The sequence below is a fragment of the Capsella rubella genome, unplaced genomic scaffold (genome assembly GCF_000375325.1).
Source record: "Capsella rubella cultivar Monte Gargano unplaced genomic scaffold, Caprub1_0 scaffold_1, whole genome shotgun sequence".
Classification (NCBI taxonomy): domain Eukaryota; kingdom Viridiplantae; phylum Streptophyta; class Magnoliopsida; order Brassicales; family Brassicaceae; genus Capsella; species Capsella rubella.
In genome coordinates, this window is record NW_006238923.1 from 13,589,252 (window position 1) to 13,602,480 (window position 13,229).

The 13,229-nt window shown below is 39.6% G+C and overlaps 2 protein-coding genes and 1 pseudogene across 2 annotated transcripts; 1 reads left to right on the forward strand and 2 right to left on the reverse strand.

Annotated features, from left to right (window-relative positions):
- Positions 1–723: 723 nt before the first annotated feature.
- LOC111832384 lies at positions 724–3,914 on the reverse strand (annotated as a pseudogene).
- A 4,904-nt stretch (positions 3,915–8,818) lies between these two features.
- On the forward strand, positions 8,819–10,534 carry LOC17900811 (E3 ubiquitin-protein ligase RING1-like). Its single transcript, XM_006304728.2, has 2 exons — positions 8,819–10,096; positions 10,367–10,534. The coding sequence occupies exons 1-2, from the start codon at positions 9,130–9,132 to the stop codon at positions 10,399–10,401; spliced, it is 1,002 nt and encodes a 333-aa protein (XP_006304790.2). The 5' UTR covers positions 8,819–9,129; the 3' UTR covers positions 10,402–10,534.
- A 1,347-nt stretch (positions 10,535–11,881) lies between these two features.
- LOC17900135 lies at positions 11,882–12,423 on the reverse strand. Its single transcript, XM_006306122.2, has one exon. It carries the CDS (start codon positions 12,374–12,376, stop codon positions 12,029–12,031), a length of 348 nt encoding a protein of 115 aa, XP_006306184.1. The 5' UTR covers positions 12,377–12,423; the 3' UTR covers positions 11,882–12,028.
- Positions 12,424–13,229: the final 806 nt, after the last annotated feature.

Below are 13,229 nucleotides of genomic sequence, written 5' to 3' on the forward strand. Positions count from 1 at the left end.
GTAGACTTGGCCTGGGGAGGCTTTTAAACCCTTTTGTTTGACTTGGCCTGAGGAGGCCTTTAAACCTTTTCGTTTATCTTAGCTTCTTTTTGAACTCTTTTTTTGTTTGGGGTTCCTTCTCTTTTTCACGTTGAGCTCCTTTAGTACTTAGTTAACCTCGGTTTTTAGTGCGCTATCGGCAAAGTCGTTAATACTGAGCTCGAATTGGTTGTTGGCGTACTTACGCGTGTTACAATCGGGATTATTTGAATGTGTTTGGGAACTTCCCATGAAGTGTGAATGTTTGCGATATGTATTAGAGTGATTATGCGTACCACGCTCGGAGGGGTTTTAAAGGCGGTCTGAGCCGCGAACTCCTCGCGACGTGTAGTTGTTGTTATAGGTATTCGGGCTCGTTTTTGATGAGAACTTCTCACGAAGTGTAAATGTTTGCGTCGTTTAACGACGTGATAGCGCGTGTTATGCCCGTAGGCGCTAAAATGACGGTCTGAGCCGTGAATTTCTTACGAAGTGTAGAGGTCTTTATAGATGTTAAAGTTAGCTATTTGGTGGAATAGCTAATTTTCGTATTAGTAGATAGTACTCCGCTAAATGCTACAATTCGCTTAGGGACAAATGCATGTTGATTTTATAAGTTGGTGGCTGCACTCGGAGGGTGCTCCGAGCTGCCTACGTACCCCGTAAAGAGATTAAGCCATATCGTAGTTCGATTATCGTCGATACCTAGTGATGGTATTTCTTTAAGTTCATCGCGTTCCATGGTCTCAGTTCAGCTTTGTCGTCTTTTGTGTCTTCCAACCGATATACCCCATTACGGATGATCCCGGTGATGCGATATGGGCCTTCCCATTTTACTCCCATCTTACTGGCGTTTAGTTCTTTTTTGTGGTCGAAGAATTTTCTAAGGACGAGGTCGCCTTCCTCGAATCTTCGAACACGGATTTTGGAGTTGTAAAATCTGGCTATGGCGTTCTGATAATTTTGGATTCGTATCAGCGCTTGTTCCCTTCTTTCGTCGATGAAGACGAGGTGATCGCGAAGGGATTCATGATTGGACTCCTCGTTGTCAGTGCATATGGTTTGTCGTATGCTTGCTACGGAAATCTCAGCTGGTACGACAGCCTCGATCCCATAGGCTAAGGAGAAAGTTGTCTCTCCTGTCGACCTGCGCAGGGTGGTGCGCGTTACCCAAAGGACGCCTGGTAAATGCGCTTCCCATTGGGATTTGGCGGCATCGAGCCTTCTTTTGAGGCCATGGAGAATTCGTTTGTTGGCTGCTTCCGCCTGCCCGTTCCCTTGGGGGTATCTTGGGGTCGAGGGAGTTAGGCGGATGTTCCATTCATTGCAAAAATTTTGGACTACTAATGACATCAGGTTGGTCCCATTGTCAGCATACGATGTTTTCCAAAGGAAATCCTTGACATGTTCTCCGGTTACTACTTGATATGCTTCGGCCTCGATCCACTTATTAATGTAATTGGTTAGGACGAGGAGATGGGTTTCTCTCCTCCTCCCCAACCGCGAGAGTGCTCCGATGACGTCCATCGACCATCTCATAAAGGGATACAGGGAAGAGACCGAACTCATTAACTTTGTTGGCTGGTTTATCATGGGCGCATGCCTTTGACATTTGTCGCATTTCTTGGCGTACATTTCGCAATCTGCAATCATGATGGGCCAAAAGTACCCTTGTTTTTTGATTTGGAAGATAAGGGATTGGCCTCCCGAATGGTTTTCGCACTGCCTGTCATGTGCCTCCATTATAAGGGTTCGGGCTTGTTCGTTATAAGCGCATCTGAGGTAAGGGCATGTGATACATCTTTGGTACAAATGCCCGCATGATACAGAAACAAGCATTGCGGGCTTTGAGCTTTCAGGCCTGCCACCGATCCTCTGGTAGTGTCCCGTTCTTGATGTAATCGATAATCGGGGCCTGCCAGTTCGTCACTCCCCCTGTGGTAGCGTCGGGGGGGTGCATCCGTTTCGAGCTCTTCTTCATCGAGATGGGCAGGTTTGCCGGGTGATATTTTGTTTATACTCTTGGCCTTGGAGAGGACGTCGATGCTGGGGGTTTCGATTTCCTCTACCAGTATGACCTGTTTCAGGTGAGGGTTAGAGGTGGATGTAAGCGCGGCCAGGACGTCCGCCGCAGAATTTTCGCTCCTTGGAATTTTAACCAGGTCGAATGATGTGAAATGTTTGGTCAGGTTACGGAGGATGTGCAGGTATGCTTCCATGCGTTCGTCCTTGGCTTCGTACATCCCGTGGAATTGGCTTGTTACAAGCTGAGAGTCGCTAAAACCGTTCAGATCCCGTACTCCGATTCCTAGGGCCAATCATAGTCCGGCGATGAGGGCTTTGTACTCGGCCTCGTTGTTTGAGGCTGCGAGTCCGAGGCGGAACGACTGTTCTAATACTTCCTTGGTTTGTGAGATCAATCGGATTTCGATGCCAGATCCTTGTCTGGACGATGCTCCGTCTGCGAACAGGGACCATTTGATTTGCTCGGACCCCTCCTGTTGGGCTTCGGTTACCAGCTCGATGACAAAGTCGGCGAGAACCTGCGCCTTTGCGCAAGTACGAGGTCGATATTCGATGTCGTATTGGCTGAGTTCGATAGCCCACTCGGCTAGCCGGCCCGACTGACTCGGGCTGTGTAGGATGGCGCGGATTGGTTGGGATGTCATGACGATGATCGTGTGAGACTGGAAGTATGGGCGGAGTTTCCGTGCTGACATAACCACTGCCAGGGCTAGCTTATCCATGGCGGGGTATCGGGTTTCGGCATCCACCAGTGTCTTGCTGACGTAGTAGATGGGTTTCTGTTCGCCTTGCTCATCTCGTACCAGCACGCCACTTACGGCGGCAGCTGATACTGCGATGTATAGAAAGAGAGATTCCCCTTCTACTGGTTACGATAGTATGGGGGGTTCCGTGAGGTACTTTTTGAGTTCCTGAAATGCTTCCTCGCACCTGGTATCCCATTCGAACTTTCTGTTGCTTTTCAACAGGTTATAAAACGGTAGGCATCGATTCATCGACCTAGCGTTGAATCGATTGAGCGATGCGGAGCGACGTATGAGACGTTGTACTTCTCTAGTTGTTCTTGGGGATGGCATTTCGAGGAAAGTTGAGATTTGCTTGGGATTGGCTTCGATGACACGCTCGGTAACAAGGTACCCGAGGAACTCTCTGGAAGCCACCCCGAAGGTGCATTTGGTTAAGTTTAGTTTCATCATGAATCTATTCAATATCTCGAAACATTCCTTGAGGTGTAGTACGTGGTCGCGCTCTGTCATAGATTTAACGAGCATGTCGTCAATGTACACCTCCATGGTTATTCCGAGATGTTTGGCGAACATTTTGTTAACCAGCCGTTGGTAAGTTGCCCCCTCGTTTTTCAGTCCCAAAGGCATTACTTTGTAGCAGTAGGTTCCTCGGTCGGTTATGAAAGACGTTTTTTCTTGATCCTCGGGGTTCATTAGGATCTGATTATACCCCGAGAATGCGTCCATAAAGGATAGGACTTGATGTCTGGCAATTGCCTCGACTAGGCGATTGATGTGTGGGAGCGGGAAGCTGTCCTTGGGGCATGCTTTGTTCAGATCTTTAAAATCTATGCATATTCTCCACTTCCCGTTTTTCTTTTTTACCACAACCGGATTGGCGAGCCATTCGGTGTACTGTACTTCGCGAATCAATCCAATTTTTAGTAATTTGTCGCCTTCATCGTTAACCGCTTTAGCTCGCTCTGGTCCTAATTTGCGACGTTTTTGCTTGATTGGCCGGAACGTTCGATCCACGTTTAGGTTGTGCGACGTCCAGTGATGCGGGCTGTCAGACTGTGAGCTCCTCCCGGAATTTTGATGTATACCATAATCCGTGCCAGAGTGCGGCCAGGGCGACCTCGTCATTCAGGTTGGCTATTTTTGCCTTTGTTTCCTTAAACCTCGAGATATACTCTCGCAAAGGTTGATCCTTGGTTTGGACGAGGAGCCATAGGTCCGATTCCGTCGTTTTAGTCTGGAAAAAGACCGAATATTGCTTTAGGAAAGATGTCGCGAGCTGGTTGAAGCTATCGATTGAATTGGCTTCGAGGCTTGTGAACCATTCCAGGGCGGTGCCTACTAGATTCTCGGCAAAATATCGGCAGTATCCAGCTTCCGCTTCGTCGTCTGTCGGTCTGACATTCTGGCATACTCGGGGAGTCGTAGTTTTCCCATGTCGCGAAGTCGTACTTAAGCGATTCTATCGAAAAATGGGGTTCACCTAGTTTCCTCGATCACCTTGTCGATATCTAGGGCTGCACTCGTTGCAAAATGTACTCGCGAGCGCATCTGCGCCATCTCAGCGTTTGTTTTGCTTACGTACTCGGCTAATGCGTCGGCACTTATCATACCGGGGGCAGTACGGAATCGGGCCGGTATTTCTGGGTTTGATGCTCGGAGGCATGCCAATTCACCATTTTCTACGCTGAGGCGAGGGCCCGACCCCTGGGCTAGTTCTCCGGCTATCCATTCGACGGGAAGCGTCGAGGGGTCAATGTCCAGTCCGGATGTGAGGGGTGTGTGAGTCGGACAATGGTCGTCCGCCGTTTGGCACGTGGAGGCCCCCGGATCGGTGGGAGGAGCCGGAAGAAGCGGTCCCGAATTTCGTGCTCGTGTCGGAGCTGTTTCGGCATTTGAGAAGTCGAGTCGAGTTCGCGAGATCGAGATGTCACCGAAGCGGTTTGGTCCCATAAGTTATGGGGTCGGATGGTGTACGGATCTGATGGTACTTGGAGGCGTGCGGAATGACAGCTCGCGCTCCTGCCTCTCGATTCTTTCCATCAAAGAGCGGTTCATTATTTCTTGATTTTGGGTTTTGTCGATCAGGGTTGACAGCATGCTCCGGATTTCTGACAGCTCACGCTCGGCGTGGGGTGTCGATTTCGGTAAATCCGAGCGTACCGGCTCGGATCGTTAGTTTTCGGCGGAGTTACCATCGACTTCTGACCTTTCTCCGGAGGAGGGGACGGGACCGACTGTGGTGGTCTCAGTGTAGGTCGGAGGAGGTATCCTTGTGTGCCCCGGGCTTAGCACGGTCTGCCTGGACGGCAAGAGGGGGATCTCGACGCCGATCGCCGTTACTGGTGGTTGAGCTCGTCGTTCTCCCCTCTGACTGGTTTCCTCGGGGTGGACGGTCTCGCCGGTCAAGGGTCCGGCTTCGACTTTTTCGGGCTGAGGGATAGGATCCATTCCGACGGCAAAGTTCGATAGCGGTTCTAAGTGTTTAGAGAGACTTATATGTCGTCCCCACAGACGGCGCCAAATTGTAGGTGCTGAAATTCACCCACTAAGTTAATTATCTAAGATTTATAAGAGGGAACAAAACTAGGGCTAAGCTCTCGGATCTAGAACATTGAATATCGAACTCGAGATGGAAAATGGACTTTTATATTTATGAGTATTGTTTTTTCAAATGATTACAAGATGATCTGCTCAGATTGTAAACATTCTCCTTTTATAAATCCGATAGTACGCGATCTCCACTTTTCCTTCCTGGATCTTCGCCTCCCCCTTCTCTGCTTCAGCTCCCAGATTATCTCAACAACTCACGCAGATCTCTTGTTGGGCCTTCGGCCCATCCCCAATCGCACATTATTCAAGCTTTTCCTTACGAGCCTTGACTTGGCTTTGACCGCAAGAAATTCAGTACCAACACCATTCAATAATTTGTATGGTAAGTTTGCTTTTATTTTACAGCATGTTGTAAAAAGTTCAGTAGGTTTAAAGTGATAAATTTTAACAAAAGTTTGTCTTCTTGCGAGTCATTCTAGATTTCTACGGTTCTGTTATTGATGTTGGTCCTTTGAAAGAAGAGTTTAGAAAGATGGATGCGTATGGTAATACTTATGGTGTCAATTCTCTGGTTTTCAAGCTTATTAATGGAAGGTAACTTGCTAAACATTGTTAAAATTATGTTCAATCTACATTGAATTCTTTGCTTTTATCACGACATACTTAAAGAGTATATCCTGTTGCAGGAATGAGAATATCTTCTGTCATTTAAGCGGAGACAGTGCTCGCAAGTTCTTAACTGAATGGATATCAAAAGGATACAATACCACATACAAAGTAAACCCAGTCTTTTGTGTACTCAGATTTTGGAGATTGTCATCTTTTCAAGGTAACCACTTAATTTAACTCTATGCATATGATTTGGACATTATTCTATACCACAGATTAAGAACTAGAAATCTATTCTTTCTTCATGATACATTTTAGGAAAGCCGTGTATTACCAATGATGCTGAACATGATGGTGGAATGTCAAGGATAATTTTAAATCCAAATAATCTTGGACTTCAACATCACAGAACAAGGTGATTTCTTACATACTGTCCATAGCCAATATTTTCAGTAAGTTGCTTCTCTTATATAGAATCTTACCAATGTAAAATTTTAAATTTTGTATCTCTAAGTTTGCTGCATCGTACCATTTCAACAAATTTTCTAACCAGGAAGTAGAAGATACGATCCATGCAACATTAGCTTAGAAGTAATCTGGTCTGTTGGATCATTTTTTGATTAGTTGTAACTTATTTTCATAACTTTGTGGGAAAAATATTGTCTCAGTTTCAGTTTTTACCTAAACGTATGTTCTAAGTATTACTTTATATGTAATAATGTAAGTGTGTTGTCTTTGATTTTTATATCAGGTTTTGGTTTTACATTACGGTCTATTGCTTGATATATAAACATTTATCGTTACATTGATGATCTTTAGACAATGGGCCGAAGTTATTTATATTATCATTTTCGGTTTGATAATTACATATTAATCTTGATCATGCTATGGTATTCATATTATCTTGAAAATTATAATACAATTGATTCATGTGGACGGATTTAAAAAATCAGAATAAAAGGGAACCAAATTAGATACGTTAGAGGCAAGGACTAATTTTTACGATGATTTCTCCTTAAAAACATCATAGGATATTTATGAATGTCAATAGTCGAATAAATAATTCTAACGGTGAATCTTATCGATAAGCCGGTAGCCGAATGGTCGAAGCTTATCGATCATCCTTATGAAACATGCAAAATTTCATCCAATAGCATCGATCATCCTTATGAAACATGCAAACATGTTAATATCAACTCGTCTTCAAAATATAACGCAAACGGTATATATTTATCCGGTGAACCGCGGCGAAGCGCGGGTTATTTCCCTAGTTTGGAATAAAGTTGAATAATTAAAACTAAATATAACAATTCAAATTTCATGTTCATGTATCATACATGTTATTTGATATTTAAAAATTGAAATCGAATTTAGTTTCTTGATTTTATGATCTTCTCTCGTTACTTTTATTTTTCATCATGCTTTTTATGAGAAATAGTTTGGATAATATTTATTTTTTCGAATTATCTGCTCCTGTCTCGTACCCATTATTCCAATACAATTAGATTTTTTTATATAAATAACACCATTTACATGCTAGAAAAAAAATATACTTGAACATTTTAAAATAATCGTTCCAAAGTTGACTTTTAGCAAATTAGTAAATTTTTGATAGTTAAAATATAACTACCAATTTTTTTGGTTATAAGTGTAAAACCATATATTATTTTTGAGGTAAACCTAATTACGATTATGGACTACCTTAACAATGTTCTTTAATTGCATTCGTAATTGCTTTTTCTGTTCCTATAATTACGTTATTTTTTTAATTAGAAATATCTATATTTTAGGTGATGGTAATTATTATTGTGTGCACATTTGATAAGTAGACATGGTTAATTAATTTTTATATAAAGAATTCAAAATATGGTTAGTACATTTAAACTTGTATATAAGATTCATATTCTGAAGTTTTGTATTGCTAAATATTTAAACGATCTCAAATATAGTTAGTATTTTATTGATTGAGCTGTTATATAGTATGTTCTAATTAATGAAGATTAAGATTTTTTTAAAAAAGATTTGCTTTATATTGATTATTTTTTTTAAATAACATGCAGAAAATTAGTTGGGAAGATCTAAACAGAAGATTTTGACAATTTAAAAATCCGAATTTCTTAAAAACAATATTGGAAAGATATGTTTTAAGGGTATTTGACTACAAATTTGGGTTTACATAAAATGCAATTAGTTTTTAAGATTATATAACTTTTAAGTTTACATAAAATGTAATTATTTTTTAAGATTACATATTTCTTTTTCTTTTTATTTTTCCTAAAATATCATTTTTCTAAAATATATGATAATTTTTAAAAAAATTTATAAACATAAATTATTATTTTTGAAAATATCAGAAAAATATGTAATTTAGATGAAATATGTATAATTTCGAATTTAATTGTCTAATTTTATGGTAACCAAATTTATATTATTTCCATAATATAGATTGTTATTATTAAATATTATTATTTATTTACTTTTTTGCTGTTTTTAATTCTGTTTGGCTACATGGATGAGATTACATTTTATTTCATTTCTTATTTTTAATTCTGTTTGGCAACACTTACAAAAAGTGCTTCTCTTTTAATAATAAAGATGTTATACACTTTCTTGAAACAAAACAAACTACATACTACACCGAATTAATACAAAAAAACATTTACAACCAAAATCAAAACCACATGAATAAACGTTATGTAACATACATTGTAATTGACAATGCAAATGTAATATATTTCAAATTTTTTTTTTTTTGTCAACAATATATTTCAATTTTTTACAGGTTACATATATCCGTAAATATTTCCTCGCGCTGTAGCGCGGGTCCGAATCTAGTTTATTACTATTTCTTTGACTTAGCTTGATAATTCCTCACTGTTGTAATCAATCAAGAAGGCCAATATCTTTAACATGTTGGGCCTATGGATTTGAAAAATGATTCTAGCCTTTAGTTAGAGGCAATCTTAAAATTAAAAGCATAGAAAACTAGAAGTGAGAGCATTGCGTCTACACCTATCTAATGCTTTGCTTTCCCAAGACGAAAGATAAGCCCCCAAGAAAACAAGACCTCTATTTGCACAGAATCTACTTGTTCATTTGCTTCATGCAACCTCTGCATTATCTATATATGTGTAGATTATGTGTTTGTTTGTCTTGTATATAACAATACCTTCTTCAAATCATGTCATTAAGTCAGCCTATAACACGGACCAATGGTGCACCTAATGGAGCATTTAGAACTTTTGGCCTCTATTGGTGCTACCATTGTCACCGTACGGTCAGGATTGCATCCTCTAACCCAACTGAGATCGCATGCCCCCGATGCTTGAGACAATTTGTCGTCAATATTGAAATGAGACAGCCTCGGATTACTTTCAATCATGCTGCTCCGCCTTTTGATGCTTCCCCTGAGGCTCGTCTTCTCGAAGCTCTATCACTCATGTTTGATCCTCCAATCATAGGTGGGTTTGGTGCAGACCCATTTCATAGAGCAAGATCCAGAAATATAGTGGAACCTGAACAAAGACCCAGACCACACCATCGACGACGCCACAGCCTTGACGGTATTAACAATGACGGACTACCTCCACCAAGAAGAACATATGTTATTCTTCGACCCATAAATCCGACTAGTCCGCTTGGAGGCACAATCGAGCAACCAAATCCTGCACCACACCCGCGTTTAAACACACATGACTTCTTTACTGGAGCATCAGGCTTAGAGCAGCTGATTGAAGAGCTAACACAGGAGGATAGGCCCGGACCACCACCTGCATCAGAACCCACCATTGATGCACTACCCACAGTGAAGATAGCACCACAGCATCTAACCAACGACATGTCCCAATGCACAGTGTGCATGGAAGAATTCATTGTTGGTGGAGATGCTACGGAATTACCGTGTAAACATATTTACCATAAAGATTGTATAACCCCGTGGCTCAGGCTTCACAATTCTTGCCCTATCTGCCGACGTGACCTGCCACCTGTCAACACCATTGCTAATTCTCAAGAAAGGAGCAGTTCTGTTAGACAAGACATACCTGAAAGAAGGCGCTCGAGGTGGATGCAGCTTGGGAGCATTTGGCCCTTTAGAGCAAGATACCAAAGGGTTAGTCCAGAAGAAAGAGCACACCAGAATCCTCGAGGTAACAGGAGCTAAAATTAAATTATACAGGGCAGCCATCTTTCTGACAGTCGTGTCTTTATGATTGACTATCTATATGTGTAGACCCTATGAGAAATTGTCTATTTGAATATCCATGTATATATATCAGAAATTACCTCAACCTACAACATACAAAAGAACTAGAGAAAGTCCTACCAAACGCATAGTGATAAGCAGGAGTTGCATGCTGTAAGTGGAAAAAGACAGCAACATTGACTAAACTGAAGTTATCTCTCAATTCTTCCTGCAGTTCAATCTCAGTGGACTTTCTGTAACATCCTTTAGCCTCTTGAACCCAGCCATTACACGAGGGTAATAAATGCATCTGGCTGAATCAGGACTTTTATGTCCTATAGCCTTAAAATTTGTTCAAGCTTTAACAAGTAGTTTCTGAACGATACATGAGTCATTTGAAAGATATACAAAAGCTATCAATTTACTTGCTGGAAACTTAAAAGATTTTATAAAGAAGACAATCTTCATAACTATGCAGTGAACATAACAATTCAAATCTGACACACCGGGTTCCCCAAAGAATAACTACCAAATTCTGAGCTCTCAGATTCGCTGTAAGATAACATTAGTCCTTTGTTGGTTAACCACTATAAAAGTTGACCAAAAAAAAATACCTCTATAAAAAAGACAAATCAACCAGATTTAGACTATTAGTATAGTCAAAAGAAACAAGTAAAGAAATAAAGATGCTAAGAGTAGTAAGAATTGAAAAATAAATGCTACTTAGCAATGAGTCATTGTAAGCATCCCTGCAAATCTTTCTCGGATTCAGAGTACTTATATCAAACTAGATAACGCAAACCATAATCCTCAAGGTAGGAGCTAACACAAAATATATTAGGGGCAACCATCTTTCAAACAATGAAGTCTTTCTGATTCAAGAAATATAAATTGTGCCTCTCTATATCTCTGTATAGAGACTGAGAAATTGTCTACTTGAATATGCATGTGTAGCTAAGAATAAATTCAAGCTAAGGTTTCTTGCTATGGCCTAGACAATAACTACAAAAAGTAGAAAATAGAATTGGACAAGTAGTTGGTTCCATCTATGCATATAGCGTGATACATCTATGCTTTAAGAGCTTATTAGTAATAGCTAAGTCTTATAAATTAACCATGGTTTGGTGTGGGTAATGTCAAGTAACTATGGTTGGTTTAGAGAGTTGTCATAGTCTTTATCTATATAAGATGTCTTAGAGAAATGAGGAGGGTTTATCTGGTTTGTGGGTTATTTCTGGGGGAGTGGGAGGAGCTCCATTATCAAAGTCCTCGGTTCTTTTCTATAATTTCCTTAAGTATCTATAATAATATCATTTTCTATAAGCAAATCGTATCATAGCGATACTATAGACATCAAAGCAGATAATGATATACATGACTTGCATGCTCTAATTCGATATTATGGAAAAGACAGTAACTTTAACTACTCTGAACTTATCTCTTAATTCCTCAATAGTTCAGTCGCTGTGACTCACAATATCCTTTAGCTTCTTCATCAATCCATCACATGTAAGTAGATGCGTCGAGGTTGAACTTTTCTGAACATGTAAATCCTCTTAAGATAATAAATAAAAAAGATGTAAACTGAAAACAAAAACAATCTTACCAACAATATATGCAAAAATTGAACCACTAACACTACCATAGCTCTAAGATGACAAATAGCTAATAAACACTAAAGAAACAAAAGCTATCAAAACAGGTCACTACCTAATATTGAATTTTCATATTCTCTGTTGCATAAGCTCTCTAAAATCAACAAGTCAACCAAATTTAGGATAAAGGAGCTAAAAATTATACTTCAAATTGTAAGAACTGAAACATAGTATTGAAACTTTCATCACTCATCATCTTTCATTAGATCCTACAAACATCAAAAAAAAACAAAGATGAGAATTTATTTACAGTAACGATCAGCTTTCTTCTTGACTCGATCGTCAAGAGCATCTTCCATTGATTCGAAGTTTGATTTCGGAACGTAACCGAACTTCTTCGCTTCCACAGGGAATAGCTCATCGTACTTCTTCTTCTTCGCGGCATCGATAGAGTATATGTCGTCGGGAGCGGCGGCGGAAGTGGCGGAACCGTCGGGAGCCATCTTCACTTCTCCGGCAGCGCCGTCGACGAGCTTTTCCTTGTTCTTCTTATGCTTTTTCTTCTTCTTCTCGATCGATTTCCTTGTGGCTAGATCACCTCCTTTGAAGGCTAGTCTTCCACCATTGACTCTCTCGTAAGGATCTGACATAGCTTTGCTTAGATTCTCTCTAATCGATTAGGGTTTTTGAAATCTCTAGTTCGTTGATTTGGGAATTTATTTTCATATTTGTAAAAATAAAACGATGAAACTTGGGCCTTCATTGTCTTAGTGGGCCGCCTATATGATTACTTACATAGTTTCGGTTTGATCGAAAATTGATTTTAAAATCATCCAAAATTTGTGTAAAATAGAATTTCAATTCTAATGTATCTTTAAAAATACACTATTGAGGAAAATATTATTACAGTTTTTAGAAAGGAAAGATAGATGGTTAATAGGGTTTTGAAAATCAGAAGAGTGTGATTCAATTAATCTTCATGAGCTGGGTTAGTAGTTTAACAAATGTCTAATATAGTTTGTAGTACATTCATATAAGAAAAGCAGTAAGATAGATGTCACTAAACTTATTAATTAGAACATAAAAAAAAGGTAATTTTGTTTAGATAGACAGATGTGTGTAAACTTATTAAATAGAAATTTTAAAGTTAAAAAAGAATATCAAGCACTATAACTATGAAGAAAGAATTAAGTTTGTAACAATATGTATCAGTTTACATATTTTAGACCTCACCCAAAAATTTTAACCCCGTATTTCAAATACCAACAAAGGGCTTGATTGGTTACGGTTGTCGGTTTAGATTTTTGTTTGTAAATTTTGCGTTGTTGAATTTTTTAATTGTGACCGTAGATTATTTTGGGTGTAAATATTAATTTTTGGAAAGCTAAAAATATGTGCTTTAGAAAAATTGACTTTATACAGCCAAAAAATTGGCGGTATAAAAAAGAATTCTATTTTGACTGTGAATGAAAAAAGAAAATACAAATAAAGTTTGATAGTTGT